The sequence below is a fragment of the Ambystoma mexicanum genome, chromosome 2p, assembly GCF_040938575.1.
Source record: "Ambystoma mexicanum isolate Mex_15411 chromosome 2p, UKY_AmexF1_1, whole genome shotgun sequence".
In the NCBI taxonomy this organism is placed as follows: domain Eukaryota; kingdom Metazoa; phylum Chordata; class Amphibia; order Caudata; family Ambystomatidae; genus Ambystoma; species Ambystoma mexicanum.
The window spans coordinates 921,025,924-921,050,319 of NC_090923.1; the positions used below are offsets into that span (position 1 = coordinate 921,025,924).

Consider the following 24,396-nt stretch of genomic DNA (forward strand, 5'->3'; position numbering starts at 1 on the left):
CATCTCCGCTACGGTACCGGTTCTATAGCACCTTTCTCCAGCAGGATTAAAATCTCCTGCATAAGGAGCTGATCCGGAATCTTCAAAGAGTTGTCTCCCGGTGGATGACTGAGGTTTTAACAGGAAAGGAAGGCAGTAACCTTGGACAACTGTTTCCAATGCCCAAGCATCAGAAGTAATAGCCTGCCATTCTATCAGATGCTGTGATAACCTGCCTCCTACTGCCGTCTTGTGATGTAAGACCTCAGAGAGGTTTTGCAGCGGCCGACGCGGAGGGTAAAGCAGCCCCTGCTGTTGCTGTCTTAGCACCTCTACCCCGTCCACCACAGGGGAATCGTCTTTGACCTCTTTGAGCTGGCTGTCCTCTGCCTCTTCCGAATGTGCAATAATAGCAAAAGAACCTACCCCTCCAGGGAGCACCTGTGAGGCGGTTTGGAGTTTGCCTTATTGCAGCTACAAGGGATTTGGCCGCCGCCTTGGAAGTTTGCAGCTTCTCGAAAGTCTCATCAGCTTTATTCCCAAATAGATGTGTGCCATCAAAGTGCATGTTGAGAAGTCTGGATTGTACGTCGGGGGAAAATCCTGACTTCCGCAACCACGCAAATCTGAGGATCACTGTACTAGCTGCCATGGCTCTGCTGATAAGAGTCGAGACCAGTCTGGCCGGATTCGCACATAGCATCCTTCCTATCCTTGACAGTGTTCTAGAAACCGTCTTGTTCCTCCCCTTCGGGGATGTGGTCAGCCGCCATCGAAATACAGTCCAAAAGGGTGTGGGTAAACCTTGCCAGCGTGTACGTCGCATTAGCAGACTTTAACGCAATACTTCTGGCCAAGAAAACCTTCTTGGCCATGGCATCGTATTGTTTGTCATCCCTGTCTTGTGGTATTGTGGGATAGGTATTTTGTTTGCCTGAAGAGATAGCTGCCTGTACTACCAGGCTTTCTGGTGTGGGATGTTTTGAAAGGTACAGGAGGGTCAGATGATGAAGCTCTGTATTTGGCTGTTAGCCTCTTATTCACTGCTGGGACAACCTCAGGTGTTCCCAGAAGGAAGCTACCCTCCTCTGCCGAGCCCTATGAAATGGGACAATAGGGTCTTCCTTTGGTCCTTTATCCAGTATGTCCGTTAAGTCATCCTGTTCAAAAACAGGGGTGGGCCTGTACCATCCCATGTATTCCATTACTCTAGTCATGAGTTGTCTAGAGTTACCTTCAGCCTGATCCCCTGGATCTTCTTTAGAAAATTCAACTTCAGGGGAAGTCTCAATCCCACTTGCCTCATGTAGTGAGTCCTGTAGGTTCTTTATCCGAGACTCTTCTGATAAGAGTTCCTCTGGAACAGAAGGTGTCCCATACTCTAGACAAATGGTCTTTCCTCGTCAGATGAGTGTTCAGCATCCTCATAAATTGAGGAAAGAGTTTTAAAATACTCTGCATGAGGTTGACAAGTATAAATCCTCTCAAAAGAAGGCGGCGGCACATAATGAGAGTTGACAGTGTTGAAATCGGAGATGTGGACATTGACTGCTTTGAAAAAACTGTCGACGGCTTCAAAGTTTTCCCCGGAGTCGTTGATGACATCGACACAAACGTTGAGGTCTTAGACGATAACGTTGAGGCAATTGTCGTATACGCGTCGAGGAGGTTGACGCTCGAGGCGTCAATAGTTTTTCCTTTGATTTTGGCACAGAGGGCGTCAATGACGCACTCTTCGGACTTGCTGTGTGGGTTTCTTTCGGCGTCAATGAGGACGATTTCTTTTGAGTCACTGAGGCTTTCTCTCGACTCGAAGGAATAGATCGTTCGAGGAGTTTCCACAGCACTTCTGTGCTTCCCAGGTGTCTTGTCTGGGGTATCGCCTCTAGGTGTTTTTGAGGGGGGACAAGGCTGCGATCTCAAACACCTTCATCATTCTCATTCTGGATTCCTCCCATTGGGCTGGGGTACTATGTTTTGAGGGACAAACAACCCTTTCGGTTGAACTGGATGATGAAGTGGACGACGATCTATGGCGCCTCTTTTTGCCATGCCTCGAAGACGAGAAATGATGCAACCCACTTCGCGACTGGGAACGGGAACGTTTATGTTTTCTATGACGGGGCGAATAAGGCCTCGACTCGTCAGAAGATTTACGTATGGATGGGGTAATAGATTTTAGAAGCCTACCTCTCTCCAACTTCCCTCTGCGCTCCCTCAAGGATTTGGCCGTCATCGACATGCATTCATCGCACTCTGAACACGGGTGTTCTGCCCCTAGACACCACAGGTAGATCCTGTGCGGGTCCGTCATGGACATTTTAGCACCACAGTCGCAGAACGTTTTAAAACCGGATGAGCAGTCGACGGAGCCGATGAGGAAGCCATCGAAACTTGTGAATGTTCTCAGGAAACTCTATAAATTCGAAGAATACATGGAACCAAGCGTTACGTTACCAAAGCTGTGAAGCGTGGAAAAACGTAACTGAGCAACAGGCGCTATGAGAGCTACTTATACCTGTGATGACATTGACGTCAAGACGGAGGCCTCAGAGGGACAACCACTCGACCAGGCTTCGACGCACAACGCCCTCTAATTTTCTTTCCGAAGCAGCAAGCTGGATATTAGGAAATATCAAAGATAAGGAATACGTGGGAAGACACAATCCATTCGAAAGTACCATTATAGTACTCGGACGAAGAAGAGGGAGCCTTCGTGTCGCAGATCTAAAGGTCAGGCAAGTTTCAATAATTGGCCTGATTGGAGTCAAACAAATAAGGAAAGTGGTGCACACCTGAAAGCCCTTGAAGGGGCACAGGTATATATAAAGAGAGACCAAGGAGGAAGAAGGAGGGACATTGCCAGGTGGAGTGTTGATGCATGGCGAGGGAGCCATGTCTCCAAGGAGTCGGAGCGCGACAAGGAAGGGAGCCATGAAGAGTGGGGGACCCCTTTTCAGTGCTTAACGAGTGCTCTTTATCCTGGGAGGAACCGTCCTCCAGGGGTATCGGAGGGGCAGGCGGTAAGACCCTAACCAAGTATCAAGAAGCTGTTGAACAGAGAAGTGAACACGGCAGCCAGTGAGTTTCACAGAACTGTATTGAAACTCGGCACATGTATAAAAGCAAAGACAATTAAGGGTATTACATTGTAGCGGAGTGGTCGTGTGCAGCCGGCAGGTTTTCGAAAGTCGCAGATGAAACAATTGAAAAGGCTTGAAGTTCTGAATGCCATAATACTAAAAGAAACAATGTTGCTGATAAACAGAATGCTAATAGAGTAAACGTTCAGTCGAGGGGAGCTAGTGAAGTGAGAGCAACATGCTGAAAACGCTCCTTTAACGTTCTTAAACTAATCCCGCACAGTGAAGGCTTTTGTAAACAACCAAGGAACAATATTAAAGGAACAGAAAAGCCAAAAAGTTACTAAATCACCAATATCCTACCATTATATGAATTATTGTGAATTTATGAGCCTGAAGGAAACTGAGGTGGCTGAATGTAGGGCGAGCCAAACAGGTTGCGTGACCTGTAATGGGTGGGCTGTGCGACCCGTTAACTGCGCCTAGACCAGGGGAAGAAATTCACGCTTTTCAAGAAGAAGGTTGGAAGCTTGGAAAGGGAACCCGAAGCTACTTTGAACAATTGCATTTGTTTTGTGTGAAATAAGGCTGGAAGCCAGCCCATCTAAACGGTCCAGTCCATCCAGAGGAAGGCTGGAAGTTTGGGGAAGGGCTCCTTTGAACTAACTGCAACCATGTGAACTTTAACTAGAGGCTTGGGGAAGGAACCCTGGGTTCCTTAAAGACATTGTTCAGTGGAACGTTTCTGGGTTGTGAACCTGGACTCTAGACTTGGGAGGAAGGGAGTCAAGTCTTTAATTAACATTATCCTTTGGAACTGTATTCTGAATTTGAGAGGGAGCTAGAGATTGCTCCAAACTTTTACTTTGAACACTATATTGAGCCGACACATCCCTACACTACATTGAAGTATTAAATGTGAGGGCAAGCATAGGTTTTGACACAGACAGACTTTTGTTTTAGATCTTTGGACATCGATTTCTTTAGGTAGGGCAATTCCCACCATAGTAATAGAGCAAGTTAGGCATTACACCGATCCACATTTTAATAAAGGTTTTGAAACTGTTACATTTGTTGTCTGTGTCATCTCTTGATAGCATGCCTGTCTCACAGTACCCATTTATCGATCTCTAAAGGATGAAAGGCAGAGTTGGCCTTACTGAGATTCGAACCTACGACTTGCAGATCACACACAGATCACAGAAGCGACCGCATAACCTGCTGAGCCATCTTGCCAGCATAAAACACCTTTAATCATTATATGCTGTATGATACATCAATTATATCTTCAATGACACCAATCAGTGAAACGAGAATGCTCTCATACAAATAGAGCACACAACACAAGTTCAGTTATCTTATCAGTAGAACTAAATAGGCACTGGAACTAAACAGTGCTATTATTATACATTGCACAACAATACTTTTTGAAAGACATGTAGTTCAGTGAAGCAATGGTGGAGCCTCGGGTCATGGGATTGCGGCCTAGTGAGGCCAGCTGCATGTACAGTTCTCACTGCAATATACATGTTAGCTCTAATGGCTGGAAAAATAAAATGCCCAGACCTGTGTGTGAGGCTACCAGAGTCTGAGCCTAAAGAAGCAACTGTGGGATATGGACTAAATGAAGTGCTTGAATCAGACAAACTCCTTGGCTCCTGCTGACTTTCATAACGTACTCCATGGGACATGAATTTCACTTTGTCTGAATTTCTCTCGCTTGGATCCCGACTGGTTCTTAGGGCTATGAAGTCCTACTGTGTATTGAGCCGATGCAGCTCATTGTTTTTCCTTTCAATAAGTTACCCTGGGTAAGTGCTGCAACACCTGTGTTTGTTTGTCCCAGTTCAGCAGGCTATGGAGGGCTTTTTTTGTCTGCGAGAGTGCTCAACTCTGCCCTGGTTCCATCCTTCTATCTGTGGTCGCTGTTTTCCTTCCCGTCTAGCGTTGGGACTTGCTGGACTATTCTGGAATTTTGACTAACATAACAGATTGCCTCCTGAGAAAAGTCTGGGTCCTTGCCTGCCATGGCGCCAATATAGTGGGTCCTGTATTTCTGGCGTAGTGTCTGATGATTAGGCTCATGTTCTTTCTTGGTTTATTTATTTTCCCTACTTTTTATCTTGGTCTCCATTGCTTATAAAGTGCTTTGGACCAGTGTTTTGTCGTTACAGTAGATTTCACTGAATTTATTTCACCGAAAATGGTACGTGAAGTGGTATATGTGTAATGCATAATAGGTGGGGTGTGGGGTAAGGGTATAAGTTAGGGGTGGGAGGGCGGAAGGGGGCAAAAGTATAAAAAGAAACATTCATTCAGTAAAATGTAGTCATTGAAATCTCCATTGGGTAAAATATTTTTCGAAATCACATGCATCTGTCTTTTGTGGCTGCGGGGACACTGATCTTCGCCATAGCCATTGTAAACTTGCCTTTAGGGTGAAAGCAGATTCCAATGCAACTTTGAGGAAGGGTGTAATAATGACATGATCCGATTATTTCATTCATATTTCTAACTTTCCCTCCCTCAGTTTGCTCTTTTCATGCTGGTTACACAAGAGCGCCAAGTAACAGTTCTTATGTCATGGAGAAGGAGCAGTTTCTTCAATACATGGATTGCAAACCAGTGAATTTACTCAATGTTAGTCCTCCTTGTGCAGTGATATATTGTATTGGTTTTTATTATACTGCGCCAGCTCCCCACCGGAACGATCTGAAAGCGCATACATTCTGTCTGAGTTAAGGTGCTTTGAGTCCTTTCCAGGCACAGCGGGACCTAAATCTGCTTAGGATGAAATGCCCGGCAAACGGCAGGATTTAAAATAAGAAAATAAATGCTTAGGAAAATATGGTGCGGAATATGAGAAACTGTGCAACAGGGAGATAGAAGAGTGGGGTTTGCTGTATTGCAAAATATATATGCAAAGTCCGGGTGCATGAGGAGCTCAAGATGTTCTCAGGCTATCCTATGTATATCCGTAATTAGACGTTCTCACAGGATTGAGCCCTGTTGGAGGTCAAATCAGCCTTTCATCGTTTGGATTGATAAAATGCATTCATGGCATATTTTAATTACATAAATGGGTTTTCAGAGTAGTCGTAGACTTGTGATTTAATTTGGCGGCCTGTCCAGAGGACAGCTTGTTGGGCAACATGGATGGAACTAAATCAAACACTGAACAAATGGCTTTTTCGAATAGACTGTTGAAGTATATTTGCTAATGATAGGAGTACTGGTACTGGGTGAACACTCCTTTGGAGCTAGAAAAAAGTTATACACAAACACACAAACACTTACCTCTTCGTTGAAAAGCTTGCTGGTTTCCTTTTTGACCAGATCCAAGTATTGCACCTGTCCAGCAGAGAAGCCCACCAACAGTGAGATGCTCTCTGCTGAAGCATTGAACTGGTTGAAGTCATGGCAGGTGGGTTGTGTGCCTTTATAGATCCGCTTATCAATGGGTTTATTGAGATCAATGGCCTGCAAAAGAGCAGGAGAGTGAAAGTCTTCAGAATGAAAAAAAATAAAATGCATTTCATTCAACATCACAGAATAAAATGTACTTTACAGAAACAAATTGTAGATCTCAGAATCTGGTAGGAACTGATCATAGGCACCAGAGGTGAGAAGAGTATGAACACGGAACACGCAAGATGATCTAAAATACGTGGAATTAAATTGAGTATTTTATTTGGGCATTACACAAATATGATGACCAAGATGGATTACTGTGGATAATGGAAAAACTGCATTGCTTATATTCACGTATGGCTTCTGCCTCCCGCCCATGGAATCAACACCTCTGGGCAGATTACACCATTCCCATGTGCACAAGCCCTGGACAGCACAAATTTAGCCAGGGTTGCGGATCAATGACCCAAATATTTTAGGACAGCCAGGTCACAAGCATTATCCACGCTTCCTCACCTCGCCCACAGTTAACTACATAAAAGTCTAGCATTATTAAGGACACCCTGAGCTGTAGAGTGTCTGTTTTGGTCGCTGCTGACCCTGCTTATTGTATTTTGGTCACTGCTCACTCTGCCGGAATTGTTTAGAGCAGGTTTTTCTCTCTGCTTTCATGAAGTACAAAAGAGATGTAAAACAATATGGAGTTATAGTAGTTGCATAATGTCCTGAAATCATAGGGTGCCTCAATGCAAATTGTAATGCTCTTATTTCTAGGATTCTCTAACATCGCAGAGATAGCACAGTACATGGTCTGGCTCAAATAAAAGCACAGAGGCGTGTCAGTAAAACAAGAGGCAGAACGAGGGCACTCCCAAGGGCAAGTCAAGATTCGTGGTAGAATCCTCATGGAACTTCATGGGACAGGCGAAATACACCTTTACAGGTAGGAACAGGAGTGAGATGGTGTTGGGTGTAGGGGCCTCGTGCAAGGGCAAGGTGTACTGCTTGCAGCATTTGCTCTGAAACAATTTCATTAGCACTTTTTAGGCAAGGCTGGGAGGTCTGATTTCGAGTACTAATAACACAATTGATTTGCTACAGCATTTGCCCTCAGGTGGAAGTAATGCATATTTATTCATGCAGCTTTAAAAGTACTTCATAAATAGACTTTATTTTGGGCAAAACGCTATTTGGAAGTTTACATTCTTTGTCATCATCAAAATTAGTTTATTCGAATAAAAAAAATCCATAAACTGATACATACCATTACAATTTACATTAATAACAGCAATAAATTAAAAACAGATCTGAAAATCTAAAAGCAGCATGACTAAACAAGGAAGCTTATCACATTACAAGGTAATCACCGATATATTACATTTACGACAGAGCTCCAACAATGTGCCTTCTTGTATTCCAGCCCTCCTCAAGTATACAAGAAAGTGCCAAGCTACAGAACATGATTCAGCATGCAATATAAAGACACGGCCGGGCGGCATTGAGCGAATTGTGCCCGATTCAGTAATGGGACAATTGTCTGTTTTAGGATTTCCTTGTAACAAAGACAAAAAAACAAAACAAAAAAAGTTGCAAGTTGAATTCTCATATAGGCCCACCAATTCATAGTTGTTGCTCTCAACAACAATACATTAAAACATGCTCTTGTCAGGGTCCAGAGATCTACATTACTAAATGTCAGGTATGGTTGCAGGGAGTCAAGTTTTGTTATGATAGCATGCTTCCTATTGGACGCCAACACCAACCCTATTGATTCTCGTCTTACTTTAATAACATTACAAAAAATTACTTTTCTAAAACTTGCTCTCCCCCATGGTCAGCAAACTCACAGGGCACAAAAGATTCTGCGCACTCACCTGGTTAAAGGGATCACAGATAAACCTTAGCCACAGGGTCTTGCTCCAATAAGCACAGGACATCAGAGCTCTAATTATTCCTCGAGTTACTGAAGCCCTGCCGTTGGACCAAATACCAAGCCAGTGCATAATTGGGGCCACATACCAGTCATCGCTGATATGATTTGCACCGAGCGTCATGTGTAGTGCGTGATTCAGGGCCGAGCATGTTAATCCCAGCAGTTTAAGAAATCGATTTTCATTGATTTTAATTACCAATACGTTTTCAAAACCAGGGATGCCCCATAATTCGTGAATGCCTTTGTCTGTGCGCAATAAACTTCCAAGATCATACCCAACCGTTGCCCTTGACACATCTTCATAAAACGTAATACACTCCCCAAAGCCTGACTCTACTTAGTGCCCCGTCTGTGTATGTGAGCCGTACCCTTCCAGTTGTCAGTAAAACAAACAACCAGGTAATTAAATTTGGTTACTCGTGGAATTAAGGAACCATTAAATTAAACATGGCATGCATCTTTGGCTTTTTTACCTTTCCAGAGGTACATGCCATGACTGCTAATTTGGCCGTATTTATTTTCAGATCTAGGCTAATCATAAAATCGGAGTAAACATTAATAAGCTTCTGGAGGCCACTGGGTGTTCGGGCAATAATGACATTGTCGTCAGCGTATGCTAGAAGTGGGAACGTCTTATTGCAGACCCGAGGAAAATCTGCACTTCAGTACATAAACCATCAATATATAAAGTGAATAAAACTGGGGCCAGAACACAACCTTGATGAACACCTGATGACACCTCAAAATACCTGGCGCACTGTCCCTGTTCCCCAAAAGAGAACACATGCTCTTTGTATCTCGGTGTATTGAGATGCTGCAAGCATTATCCAACATTTCTTGGAAATTTATCAAAGATGGCCAATCAATTTAAATTTTCTGTGCTAACTTTCCAAGCAATGTTCTTGTCAAGTCTTGCAGTCTATGCCAAATTATATTCAGTGTAGGTCAAACATGCAAGATAAGCAGGATGGCTGTAAAAATGTGCACGTTGAGGGTAACTGCATACCACCCTGTCAAAGTTGTATGTGGACCTTTTAATGTTAAAATGCTGATCAACATTAAACAAACTGAACATTTTAAAAGTTCATACTAGCAACTTGCTGATGCAAAAAAGGTCTGACCCTTCAAATTGATGTTACTTAAAAACAGGGTTGTAGCCACTTTACCTAGTGCACATGTGCTACAAAAGGTCACATATGCACCAACCAAGCCGCACTGCAACTGTCCCCTCCGATCTCCTTTGACAGACTGAGCTCATACTGTACAAGTGAAACTTGCACTGTCACTGCTCAAGTTGTCTGTTGAGTGAGCTTGCACTGCCTCTAACCATGCTGCACCCGTACTAGTTTAGGAGGAAAACTTGCAATGGCCTTGCACATACTGTACTTGCACCAGTTTGTGAGGGAAGCTAGCATTGATCCCGTGTGTACCATAAATGTAACAATTTGAGTTAAGGGTGCACAGGTCCCTGCAATCAGTTGCTCGGCCAACTTGTCCGGGAAACTTACACTGTCATGCGGTGCCACTACCCACATGTATGGGACTTGCACTGACCCTGCACATGCTGCGAGGGAAGCTTGCATTAAACCTGCACACACTGGGTCATTTCACAGAGACAGCACCTCTAACAGCCCTGCTCAGTAAATTTTGATCACAGGAACCATGATCCGTTCTGAAGAGCAAAGTGGACAATTGGGAATGTAAGGGCAAAATCTGTACTGCAAATACTCGGCCCCATGGCCATAAAAAGCCCAGTGCACAATGCACCTGGATTTAAACTGGACCCTCTGGGCAACAGAGAGCCAGTGCAACTGCCGTGATGCAGGAGAAATAGACATGGTAAGGAGTGCGAACCACCAGTCTGGCTGCCGCATTTTGCAACTCTTGGAGGCGATGAACTAAATGGAGCAGCTGGGCCAAATACAAGGAATTACAATAGTCTAGTACACTAAGCACCAGTGCAGCAACCACTGGAGCATGAAACTGCGCCGGGAGGAATCCCAATACCCTACACAGAACTCTAAGCTTGTAGTGCCCAGACTGGCATACAGCAGCCACCTGAGTCTCCAAGGACATGGAGGAGGAGAGTTTGACTCCCAGATCCATCACTACAGAAACTGGAATTGGAAAGGACCCAAGGGAAGAAGGCCAAAAGGAGAGAGACCAAAGAGAAGAAGCAGAAGAGGGCCTACCACTAGGACCTCAGTGTTGTCCCTGCTCAATGTAAGCCAATTACAGCCCATCCAACAACCCACGTCCTCCAAGCACCTGCGTAGCTGAGATGCTGGATGAGGTTGAGATAGGTCAAGCCGCAGAATAATCGGAGTATCATCAGCATAGCCGTAGCATCGGTGGCAGTGAGAGTGGATGAGCTCAACCAGAGGCTGTTTGTAAACACTGAACAAGGTGGGGGACAAGGCCGATCCCTGGGGGATCCAGCAAGACAAAAACAGAAACCGAACAAAAAAGGGGGAGAGAAAGAGTTTGTGTACGATCAACCAGAAAAAGCTTGAAACCAGGATAATACCCGTCCAGTTATCCCCCGCCCCCGGCATGGCAAGCAATCAGGATGGAGTGTCGAAGGCAGCCGATAGATCTAATAAAATCAGAGCTCCCACTCCACCCTGATCAGAGAAACGCACCAGGTCATCCACAACAGAGACCAGCACACACTCTGTGCACCAACCAGGGAAGAAACCAGACTGGAAGGGATCAAAGAAACTGGAGGATTCAACAAAGGAATCCTGTTTGTGGGAAGCCTGTGCTGGTCCCATCCACATATGTAGTGCATGTGCCTTATTTGTGAGGAAAGCATGTAGTTTTGGAAACTTTGGAGCACTGTTGCCTAGACTGTCACTTATGGGTTACTGCAAGGGAATTTGGATCTGCTGCTTTACATGCTGTACTCGTTTGGTGTGCGATAATATCTTGCAGTGTTGCTGACCATGATGCACCTGTTCAGTGTGTCATGGAAGCTTCCTGTGCTGCTCCCTACACGGCTCCTGTTCTTTGCGTCAGGGTCACTTGCACCGACACCCATACTGTACCTTTTCTATATGTCAGGGAGGTTCCAAGTGCTGCAGCATGAGTTTTTTCTGTACGTTAATAAAGTTTGTATTGTTTACGCCAGTACTGTGCCTGCTTAGTGAAATAAGAAAGTGGTGTGGCCCGCATCCATGAAACACAATTAATGATTTTATGCAGCAAACTCAGTAGTAGCAGAAGGACCTTTTTTGTCACTTTGTGAGAAATTAGGCACATTATTGAGCCAGTAACATGGGTTAAAACTACCAGCTGTGCAGCACACTAAAGTCCTGATTAGGAAGACCAGGTGGAAGAAGAGCTTTCACCACATTTACCGGCGGCCTGTCCACGAGGCCAAGATATGGTCCCATTTTAGTATTGGGTCCTAATAGCAGCCCACTGGCAGTCACCAGTCTGATTAAAGAATGTCCACCAGGTGGAATCACTGAAGCACCAGATGGTGTTTGGGTAGTGTACCACCTGCTTGGGTTGGCGGGGCTGGCTCATTCCTGTTCTCTCCATCAGTGATACGCCAGAGAAATTCCCTCCTGTGAATACAGTCAAGTAATGGGTATTTCTCTGCCACCCTTGATACCTGGAAAGAGGATGTGGGGGGGATATGCGAGGAGTCAGTAAAGAGAGGCGGACACAAAGTTGTAATGTTCTCAACATTTGTCATTTTTATTAAAAGAAAAAGGGGTTTGGGTAAAGGCCCATCGCTCCCTATGCTAAAATATCCCTATCTATGCAACCAAAACTAAAGCAAGCTGATCTTGTGTCCAAAATATATCCGACCCTCACACTAACCGACACAATCAAAAAGGTACAAGGTAAATGTCTATTTCCAATTCAACATTAGTGTGTACAAATCCAAGTGTGTAATTCCAACAAAACAATCCTTGTGTCCACGGGCTGGTTCACTTCTCCTGAACGGTTTCAGAAAAAGTGTTCAAAATGTTCTGTTCCAACAATGCTCTCATAAAGGTAACGAAAATGTCTCTTTCACATAATCCTTTCCACAAGATGGCAAAACAAATATTTTTTTTTTCACAACACTGGTTGAAGTATAGCAAAAAGGAAGTATTTTCTATTTTTAAGGATGGCAAAATGTTTACATTTCAACAACTGCCTGATGAGACAAAGTTTCTCTTTCACACAGCTAATCCAATACAGATTTCCTGGTATACTCTCCTGCCGGGAACATACCCCTTTTGGCTCTTGCAGATTCCATGGTGTACTTTTCCTGCCAGGTATCGTTTTCCAAAAAGGGTTCACTGCCTGTGTGCTTCTTTCACCAGGTCATTCTACAATGTCCACTTTCCTTTCAAGTATAACACAGTTGTACCTTCTTCACGGTTTAAACCTCGTTGACTTCAGATATTACTTTTTCCAACTTCCCCCATATTGACATCCCATATATCTGGGGTTGTTCAAGTTCTGTCTATCAACTTCTTTCTTAATATCTCTGGACTTTTGGCAATGCGTGTCCCGAGTTTCCCCAAATTGATCTCATAGAAGGAGATTTGTACCACTTTTGCTCTTTAACTTTACCTGATCAACATCCAAAGCAATTACCCAATGTTCATAATTGTGTTGGCACGTCCTGGGGCCCGCAAATCCTCTGGGTCGACTCACTGGTGTAACATGCAGCTTAGGAGAAGTTTTCTCGTTGGACAGGTTTCCCATGTCAGTTTCGCCATCGGCTTTCCACCTTCTCGCCGATGGAACCAAGACAACCCTGCAGAACCGAGTCTCCTCCGGTCTTGTGGCGGCTGTCTTACATCTAGCGGGGCCTCCAGGGCACCTCCTGTGGCTTTACCGCAGTTCCGCTCCTCTGTAGGATACGCCTCCAGACGGTTGCCTATAATCATTTCCTTCTTCCTGTATGGCTTGTCTCTGTGAATCTGCCTCTGCCTTCAGGTTCACTTCCCACTTTGCGTTCTCTGCAGCTCTCCTCTCCTCATTTGCAGGTGACTTTCACAGCTGATTGTGAACCGGACAACCAGACTGCACATTAATTTAATGTGCAGTCTAGTTGTCAGGTTCCTTTCATCCCACATTGACTCCTTACTCCTCTTCTTCGTTTCAGTACTTGAGGCTTTCTGGCACTTGGGAGTACAAAGGAATTTTAAAACTTTGTAAGTTCTATTGTTAGACACCTGTGTTTAAATGACAACCATCATAAACAGTAGATGTTAAATGTGTTTTGGGGGTATTTGTCCACATGAAGGTTGAATAGTATTTGACTAGGAAGTTTTACAAAAGAGGGATTCAGGGTTTTACAACTGAATGGTTCTGTATAATGACAGCATGTCATCAGAAAATCTGGAGTTAAAGGGTCTTCTTCAGAGGAAAGGGAAGGACACTGTGCCCCTCCTGTTGGAGTCACCACTTCTCCCTGACAGCCGTCTCCTCCCATGTGATCCACTATCGGAATACCACCCCACCCCCAGGGTCAGGATCAAGTAGCGGCTACCTCCCCCTGGCCACACGGGAGGAGACATTAGGCTGGGGATCAGTGATAACTCCACAGCTACCACCAACCAGAACTAGTGGAGGTGGTAGAAAAGTTACTGGCACCGACTAACAACCGCTCACTTTTAGTGATTCAAACAGTGGTTTCTGACACTCTTTAGTGGGGGTGTAATCTATGCAGGAAGAGGCAGAGCTACAGCAAGCAAAGCCAGTGGTAGTTTCACTCCAAATTGGGGGTGCTCGCAAAGGGCCAGTGGCATTGGTGGCGAGATAGCCTTTAAATAGACATCTACTGTATGTAATTGAAGTGGATCACAACAGCACAAAAAAACTGCCTCTGTAGGATTAGCAGGGTAAGTATGAACAGGGATGTCTGAGGGTCATCATTTTCAAATCTACCGATATCATAGATGTTCATGATTCTGCCTATTTGTATTGCTAATCTTCCCTAATCTGGTCATAGTCTCCAAGTGAGCCTGTATATTATATATTGTGTGTAAGACAGAGTGATTTAATATTTCCTTGTGATGAAAAAGGTCTAAAACATGATGGTGAAACTGCCTGTGATCATGGTGGGAAATACATGTTTAGTGGGAAATACATGTGTAGTGGTGAGGGCACACCTGGGATGAGGGGAATTGTATAATCCAAACACATGGGGTTAGCAGTGGGGGCAGCAAAATTATCTTTTGCCCATGGTGGCAAAAATGCTTGCACCGGCCCTGATGCGGACCACTGACTCGGCTATATTCTGCCACTCCCCTTGACTAGCCAAGAAAGGGGGTGGAATTGGTCTGATGATTAATAAAGAAGATGCATCTGTGGCCCCATTTCCCACATCTGACTTCACACCCTATTTTTGCTCACATCTCTGTCGAATTTAGCAGTTCTACCCATTCCATAGTTCAGCTAACTTACTTCCCACAAAGCACCCTTAATCTTTTCTTTTCAGATTTTTCGCTGACCGTTACAACATATTAAATCAAATCTTATTCATTACATACAGAGTGAAATAGAAGTGTATACAGGACAGCTATTTAACTTGTATCATTGGCATACATCAATTGCATTGTATCCTGTCAATGACAGGGGTTCATCATGTTTGTTTGCTAGATAGCGGCGGAATGGCTCCCATATGTCTTTAGTTATACTAGCAGGCCCAACGTATGAGATAAAAGTTCTCCTCACATTCATTTATATACATCAAGTCTGTAATCCATGCCTGGACCACTGGTTCCTTACGCGATTTCCAGTTTGAGGATATTACATTTAGCTACCCCCCAGCCACAGTGAATAGCCTGCGAGTCTTGGTGGATGCTTTCCCTATATCCCAGAGTAAATATTTCTGTGGGGTGGCAGGAATATTGGTATCTAGTATGTTGACAAGAGTGGTGGCCACCTCCACCCAGAATTGATGGATGACTGGGCAGTCCCAGTACATGTGGATGGAGTTGGCGTCCGGGGCGTTACATTTTGGGCAGAGCGTAGGTTTATTCTGACTGAATTTGGCCATTTTCCTGGGGGTGAAGTGTAAATGATTGAGAATTTTGAACTGGACTAATTGCAGGATTTGCGTTGAGGGAAACGGATGAGAGTTGACAATATCTTGCCTATATGGTTATATTTAGGTCGCTTTCCCTTTTTCATTTTCATCATGTTATTGGATGGGGAGTGGGTTGGTGTCATACTATACAACGTGGATATGCCACCCCTGAATCTATCCTGAGTTATGATGTTTAGTGTTAATAGGTGGGGAGCCGGCTCGGCTGGGAATGAGGGCTACTTGTGCCTACATGCTGCTTTTAGGCTGTGGTACTGTAGAGTTGTGGCGAGTCTGCGCCCACATTTTTTTTGTACCTCGTCCAATGCTACGAACTTACCACCCGGGAACAGGTCCCCCACAGTCAGTTCCTTTGAGGGGTCCCATGTTCTTTGCAGCATTGTGTCACGTGTGGGGGTAATATCGGGGTAATGCCATAGGGGAGAGAGGGCACTGTATGATTCTGAACATCCTGCCCTGAGAAATGACCCGGCCCAGGCCCGTATCGTACAGGCCACCGGTCCACCTCCCCAGTGTTACCAACCGACCTGGTGAATATCATGGAGCGTATATCTACTGGATAGGCTGCATACTTTTTCACCTGTATATGGGCATATCTTTCTGTGCTTTGGAACCAATACCTTGCAAACTGTGCTTGCGCTGCATAATAATAATTCAAAATCTGGGGCAGCCAAGCTGCCATCATAGTATTTTTCTCATAGTTTCATCCAACTCATTCTCACCGCCCCTCCTGCCCATACAAAGTTGGATGCTAGTTTCTGTATTCTAAGAAAGAATGCTTTACCGGGCCATATCGGGATGTTACTGAATAGGTATATGAGTTTTGGTACTACCATCTTCAGTAAGGCGATGCAGCCGTACATTGAAATCGGGAGTTTGTTCCATAGTTTTAGCTTGGTTTCTAGTTGCAATACATATGGTTCATAGCTGGCAGAGTATAGAGTGTGTCTGTCGGTGGGCACTATGATGCCCAGGTATCTAGTAGAGCATGGAGACCAACTAAGATCTGCCATGGTGCGCACTGTTCTATGTGTTAGTGGGATATTTCTGACTTGGCCGGGTTGATTTTGTACCCGGAGTATTTAGCAAATTCTTTTACATCTTGCATTACTGGGCCCAGATTGATTTCAGGGTCACAAACATACACCAGGTCATTGTCTGCGTAGAGTGAGATCAATTGGGAAGGGCCGCAGATCCGGATACCTCAACATGTGTGCTTATGACATATGAACACTGCCATTCCCTCTATACTGAAGGTGAATATGAGGGGGAGATAGTGGCCAGCCCTGAAGGGTTCCCCTGTGTAGTGAGAATCCAGGTGATAGTGTGAGGTTTGTCCTAATTCTAGCACTGTGGTCCTTATATAATAGTTGTATAAACCCCATAAATTGTGCACCAAACCCCATGCATCCCAACATTGCACACATATACTTCCAGGAAAATGAATCAAACGCTTTTTCAGCATTTAGCAAGATCGCCATCACCTTTGCTTTAGGGTCAAGTTGGGATATTATGGGAAATAACCTACGGAGGTTCAGGAAGTGGATCTCATGGGGATGAATCCAGATTGGTCAGGGTGCACCAGTTTATTAATATATGGCAATAGTCTGTTAGCAATCGCTTTAGCAAAAATGTAGGTGTCAGTGTTTATCAGCGATAGGGGGGGGGGCCGGATGAGGGTTCGTGTGGGGGCTTGTTCGGTTTGAGCAGGACTGTGATAACTGCTTCCCGCATGGATAAGGGCAGTGACCCTGTTGATAGGGCTTCCTCCCACACCTCCAGAAATTTAGGGGCCAGTTCTGATGTAGCATTTATATAAATCTACCGTGAGAGCGTTGGGCCTTCCGCGCCGCCAGGTCCTTTATCGCCTGCCCAATTTCGTCTAGTGTCAGGAGGCGTCCCAATAGTTCTCTTTCCTCGTCTTCCAGTTTGGGGAGTGGAAACTATTCCACGTATTGCTCTAGCTCCACTATAGATACCTGGTCTGAGTTTGCATATAGTTCAGCGTAGAATTCTAGGAAAACTATTAATCTCTACGGGCTCAGTGTGAACTGTCCCATCACCTCCTACAATACTTATTGGTTTAATGTTGCATTCTGTTTTAATTAGGTTGGCAAGGGTCCTACTTGCCTTATTCCCCTCCCCGTATCTCCTGGCCCTCATCGGGCGGGTGAAGTATAGTATTTCCCGGCCTGCAAGACTTCTATATTTCTCTAACTGTTCTTGTAGGGGCGCAAGAGTCTCCTGTCCCGGTGACAATGAATGTGCGTTTTCAAGGGAGCGAAGAGTAGTTTATGTGTGGTGTAGTTCCGATCTGAGCGTATGTAATGTACCATGTGCCTGGGACAATAGATACCCGCTTAGCCAGACCTTAAACGATTCCCATACAACAGCAACGGATCCCACTGATCCCGTATTGTGGTCAAAGGACTCTGAGATGTCTATCCTCAAGGGTTCAATAATGGCCCCGTCTCGCAGCAATGCCGGTGGCATTCGCCATAGGCGTGGGCCCCGTCCCAGGCCAGCCAAACCCAATTCCAACAGTACCAGTGAGTGGTCCGACAGCGTTTGTGGGAGGACGACACATTCTTTCACATGGGGAATATATACTGAGGCGCACAGCCAGTAGTCTATGCGTGAGCTTGAATTACACCGCAGAGTGTTAAGTATACTCCTCTAGGTTGGTGTGTAGTTCTCTCCACGCATACGTGAGGAGGAGATGAGCCATACCCTGAAGTATTGCCTGTGCCGCTGTGGTGTGTGCCTTGGGGTTCCTAGTTGTTCTGTCTTTTTGTGGGTTGAGGATGGTGTTGAGGTCTCCACCCCCATGACTCTGATGTCGCATTGTGGTGATATCTGGTCAATGATGTGTAGCTAAAAGTCAGGTTTGTCTGTATTTGGGCCGTATGTATTGACCAATATGACATCCTGTTTGCCTAGTGAGCCCCATAAGATAACGTACCGCCCCCCGCGAGTCCACCATAGACTTGGCAAGTTGAAACCCAATGCGCGTAGGTGAAGAAGGGTCAGCACTCCCCTGGATTGCATGGAGTAGACTGTGCCCACTCGCAGTGGGCCCCATTCTCGCGCACACGTCTCCACTACCCTTTGTGTAGCGTGCGTTTACTGCAGCATTAGGATATTAATCTTAGGTCTTTTGGCGTACGCCAGGATCTTCCATGCTGTTATCGGATTGGCCAGGCCTCTAATGTTCCACGTTAGGAGCCTAATCGTATGGTTTACCCCAGCCAGTGCCATCCCACGTCTGAACATGCAAAGTCTATCACCAGAACTTGCACTGTAGGTTTTGTGTCTATCCCAACCGTCAGTTTTTTCATGTAACCAATCCCCAACAAGCCTGCCTCCCCTCCCACCCTCACCATCCCCCCAACTGGACAGTGTAAACCCAAACCGCAACTTCCTTGTCTGAAACAGTCGGTGGCACTGTGTGGCCACAACAGGTAGCATCAATTCTTTCAGCTAGCATGACCTGCATCATATGACTAATTAGGAGAACCTCTTGATGTGGTGCCCTCATGGGCCAAGCATATATAGACTATGCCAATCCTGTGATGAAATTGGAGCAGCCATCAGCCGTTGTTAAGTGGAGCCGGAATGTTCTGTTCAATTTATGTCATGGCCTCCTCGGGGGATTTGGTGAAATAGCATGCTGTACTAAGAGCTTCGCTGGGAACATCATGGCGTAGGGTATATTCATCTCTCAGAGTGCCTTCTTGACTTGGTCATATGTGCATCGGGCGGCTTGGACCCCATTTGAGAAGTCAGGGTAGATGTGGATTCTGGTTGACTTGTAAGAAAGGGTGCCCTGTTCTCGTGCTAGATGGAGTATCAAATCCCAGTAGTTCAGCAGTCGAGCGGTGATAACGCGTGATGGGGCACCTGGTTTGGGTAGTGGGACTTGTGATCTATGGGCCCTCTCGATGAGGAATTGTGGCGAGAATTGCGCCTCCGGGAACATTGTGAATAGTGCTTCTTCCAGGAATAGTTCCATTGGTACATTTGTGGATCTCTCGGGCATGCCCACCACCCGGATGTTGTTCCGGCGTAACCTGGACTCTAGGTCCTTGCACTTGACCCACACTGCTTTTAGACTCTTTTTGATGTCCTCGATATCTTTGCCCTGTGTGGCAGCTGTGTCTTGCAGCACACTCACCCTGGACTCTGCCTCCATGACACTTGCGTTCACTGTCTGCAGGCCGGCCCTTATGGAGACAATGTTGCTGCCTATGTCGTCGAGTTTGTGGTTTACTGCAGAAAAGCTGCCTTGTAGCGCTGCCATGTATGAGTCCATGTTCATTTCTGGGTGGGGCTGGCTCGATAATGGTGAGTTCTGATGGGACCCCTCATCTCTCCGAGGTGTTCATGTTTGTGAAGGCATCCATGGGGCCCTTCTTGTTGTCCTTTGCACCACGTGTCATGGCACCCCCCGGCAGTCCAGCTATCTTTATGTCTGTTTATAGTGCCAGCTTGCCCAAAACGGTATAAATCGCACGGACAGCAGGATGTGCTGGGTGGGAGCACTAGGTTGTTCACGCCCTTCTCACGTGTTAGGGGCCTTCATATTGTGGGGACCGGTCCCCTCTGTAGTGCTGTAGCAGCAGTGTCTTTGTATAATGGGTTTCCACGTGTACTCCCTCCGTGGTCTGGGCATGCGTGGTACAGGTCTGCGACTGTGCCCCCCCCCCTTGGAGGGGTGTTATTGTGTTAGCAAGTGATCACTAACTTTCTTGGATGGCCCAGGCTTGGCTCCTTCTGTTATTTCCCTTCCCGCAATGCAGGGGTCCAAGTATTATGGGGCCACTCCCGCTACGTGACGGGCTAATGGATGCGTGCTGTTGTGGCAGGTACTCTCTTTATGGGCCTTCTGAGCACCAAGTGTAGGCTGTGAGGGGCTTCAACTCAGCCGGCGTGGGACCGCGTCGCTTTGTAAGTCTGTCTGTTCGGATCCTCCAGTTTTGGCGTGCAGCTTGCGTCTTGTTGCCAGGGCTGGCCAGACTAACCTGCTGTCGCCCTGGATGATCGGGGACGCGGTTTCTTCCCAAACTTGTTCAACTGCTGCGGGAGCTTTTCGTCGTACAGGGCATATGCTTTTATTTGGTAGAGGCTCAAGCAATCCGCAGGATATAGTTTTAAGTATTTATTGCTTGCAGAGCTCTGCTCTCAGGCGGCCATCTTCGTCGGCGCACGACAGCGCCCCCTTCAACCTATTTCAAAACTCTCCAATGTAGTCGCCCCGTTTTCATCATGATTGTTTTTAACCTCACTAACATGACCAACGCCCACAGACTACAGCTATACACCACACTCTGAGCAATCTACGCAATTTTCCTTCCCACAACTACATTAACTCGATATACCTAATCCCTCTATCCCCCCCGCCCCTCAGTCGACCACTCACCCTCAGAACACCCTCGCATTCACTCCACCATAGCGGCGCCCTCTGCACACTAGCTTCATCATACCTCAACTATCACTAAAAGAACATGCAAGCCTGACTCTAGGATCCCCAATCTAGATGAGGTCAGACAATAGACTGGTGAGCCAGAGTAGATTTCATGAGTAGGGATCAGCCACGTGGTCGGGCTTGGCTCGAACAGCCAAATACAAGCCAAATTGAAAACAAAATCAACGACACATTGCATTTTGCCTATCCATATAGTTCCTACCTCTCTGATCCAACGACACAAAAATCCATGCTACCCCCCACCGTAAATATAAACCATTTACCTAGTGTCTCAATTTTGGCAGATGAGGCGCAGTGAGAACATCATTTGCCCCGGATCACACATTTAACTAAGAGTGAAGCTGAGATTTTAATCTAGTTTTCCCTTCAGACACTTGTGCATACATTCTAGGTAAAAATCTTGGCGCGCCATTTTCTTCCTCTCTTTCGATGGCTTCACAAATTAGCGCAGTATGCAAAATCGGTCATTTTACCTTGAGGGCCCAGCGCAAATCATTGCCTTTTCTTCTGCACCCTCTTTGGCCGGAGGTAGTAGTTTCTTTGATTAACAGCCGTATTGACTATTGTAATGGCTCTACCTGGCTCAACCATGTGGATTAATCCACAAGCTTCACCTTCTCCAAAACATGGGGCCCGGGTTGCCACTGGCAACTACTACCTTTTGGAGCTGACGTTAGCCCAGCGCTCCAGGCCTTGTATTGGCTTGCGGCGGCTGCCTTTAAATCCCTGTGTATAGTCCATCACGCCTACCATCATCAAGGGGCAAACTTCATTCAGAAGAAATATGTGCATTATCTTCCTGAGCAACCTTTGAGATCCAGCTAGGCTTGTCGTCTGATGACCCCTAGATATTGCAGAGCGAGACTTGGGGGCCGTAGTTTTTCAATAACCCCAAGCACCCTTTGGAATGAGCTGCCCTTCATCTTATTTCAGAGGTCCCTCAAAACGTTTATGTCAGTCCAGTTTGGGAGTTAAAACCTTTCCTCCCATTACCTTAACACATCCTCGCGCCAAGATGCTTATGGTTACAAGTTAGATTAACATAACATTCTAAGTTACCAGAAAGCAAAGTTGAAAAAATGAATTCCCTAGCCGGGGTTGGGCAGTGTCTTGTCTGCCTGACGTTCTGTCCCACCCACACAGCCCTGCTTGCCTCCAGGGTGGCTTTCCTTTGGCAAGTAGTCACACAGAGCAGGGAGCCTCGTGAATTCTATTTCACAGGTCTCACGGTCAGCAGAGAATGTGCCATTATCAGTGAAAACCCCTCAAAATGTGAACATTAATTAATAATAGGTGTATCTGTAACTGAAATCATGCCCATCCATTTCTTACCTAAAACACACATACAGGACTTGCCAATTAAAATGAAGGTGTGATGCGCAGGAGCAAAAAACAGCTCCTGGGTTTCAGGCATCACCCAGTAGACAGGAGCTACCACTGGGGAATGTGAGGGGTCAGAAATGTGAGGCGGACAACTTTGTGAACATTTTGCAAAAGATGACATTTTTTCAACTCAAAAGGTTGGATAAACACCTCACTTTGCCTACCCTGACAAGGATTTCTTTGCCTAAAATGAACTAAAGGAACCCTCTAAAAAAAGAGTTTCTGTCCCTCACACTTGTACAAACAACAAGTCAACAAGGTAACATACGGCAGATCAAAATATAACAAATGTACCTGTCTCTCCTTATAATCCGGGTGAATTCCCCTTCCTATTCAACAATTCCAAAAGGATAAGGAAATCATGTCTTGCAATAAAGTTCCAATGCAGTTCCTTTGGTTCCACAATAGAGTTCTGTTTCAACTTGAATTCAACCAAAAGTTCAACAATGTTGTTCCTTCTTCCACTTGAAACAAAGAACGTAAAGTAACTTCTTCTCATCAACCAAGAATACTTCGATAGCTTATTAGTATCAACATTGTTTTTGTCCGTATAATTCTGCAACAGTTCACAAAACACTTGTTTCAGCAATTGTATATGAATCTGCAGAAATTCACACAAAACTTGCTATTTGCTTCAGTTATATTATTTTGTCGGGAATTATTGTGTCTGGATGATTCTGCGACAGCTCACAAAAACACTGTTGTGGCTCTGCCACTTTTTCCTCAAGACTGTAACCACACCACAGTACTTCAATGACTTCTACTTGGTCCATTATCTGCCAGGTCTATTACTACAAAGTCCTCTGCTTTAGTGTACTCTCCTGTCAGAACAGAATAAACGACTACAAAGTCTTCTGGCCTGATGTACCCTCCTGCTAGGCCAAAATAAACTAACTGCAAGTACTTCTGTGGTAAAAGTTAGCTTCCAACAAATTAGCAATCGCTGTTGCTCCACAACATAAAGTTTAAGAATGTCTTCACGAAAAACGAGAACCACACTGGTAATACACACGTGCGAGTGCCACACACAATGGAGGGTATGCCCCACTCCTTCTGAATGCCTTCTATAAGGGCAGCCTTCCTGCCACTGGTTTTCCCACTTATGCTTTGACCAAATGCTGATAATGATTCTCTCTCACTCTAAGACCTCTTTGGCTTTGGTAATGTGGGTTTAAGCCAGTTCCTCTTCTGAGCTTCTTTATATGTGCAATAGGTTTTACAAACATTGGGATTCTCATTCCCCCCCCCTTTTTTGGCTTTGGCAATGGTTGTTCTTTTTAATTTGCCTGGTTAAACTTCTCTTTTGACATTGGCAATAGTTGTCTCAATTGGTTTCTCGACTTATTGCCCCCTATTGTTGTTGGCCTTTAATCCAACCCACATACAATCACACCCTTTCGGTCAGGTGATTAAGTTATTATTCCAACGCATCCAGCTGCGCTACCTCTGCAATCAGGGACTCAGACAGCAGAGACCTTCTCAGGACCAACATCTGCTCGATGCATAACGGTGGTCCCAGCATCTCTGCTCTCTTCCATCTTCTGCTGCCACGTGGAGGTGTTACAACTACTCATCCTTCTGCTACTGCTCTTCTCTATGTCCTGCACCTGAAGGGGCCTTTTATGGCTCCCAGTCTCCCTCAGGAGTGGGTCCTTACCACTAATAGGCTTTACTTTGCAGTCTTGTGCCTCTGCAGCCCTCTTCTTCATCCCAGAACTTGGGCGTTGTGGGACTTGGAGTCCCCAATTTCAAAATCAGTTCTTCAAACAGCTTTGATTTTTACAATATGCCATCAGAAGCGACCTGCTCCCCCCCATAGTCCCCTCCCCATGTGATCCTTCCTGCAGAACACCTCCCCCTAGGCCTAGAGCCAGGAAGAGTCTGCCTTTCCCTCGAGAAGAACAAGTTACTTCTCACCTTGTAACGTTCTTTCGATGGGATGTTCCTCCGACGTATTCCTTATCTTTGATAGATCATCTCCCAGCTTGCTGGCCTCGGAATTTTTTTTTTCAGTAGAGGGCACTGCGCGTCGACGTCCCTCGACGACCTCTGTATCGGCGCC

General features: G+C 45.6%; 1 protein-coding gene across 1 annotated transcript in view; it reads right to left on the minus strand.

Annotated features, from left to right (window-relative positions):
- Positions 1-24,396, minus strand: part of DMWD (DM1 locus, WD repeat containing) — a 234,136-nt gene that overhangs the window by 157,653 nt on the left and 52,087 nt on the right. Inside the window, exon 2 of the mRNA XM_069644645.1 lies at positions 6,360-6,542. Coding sequence (XP_069500746.1) covers positions 6,360-6,542 — 183 coding nt within the window. The remainder of the gene's footprint in view (positions 1-6,359; positions 6,543-24,396) is intronic.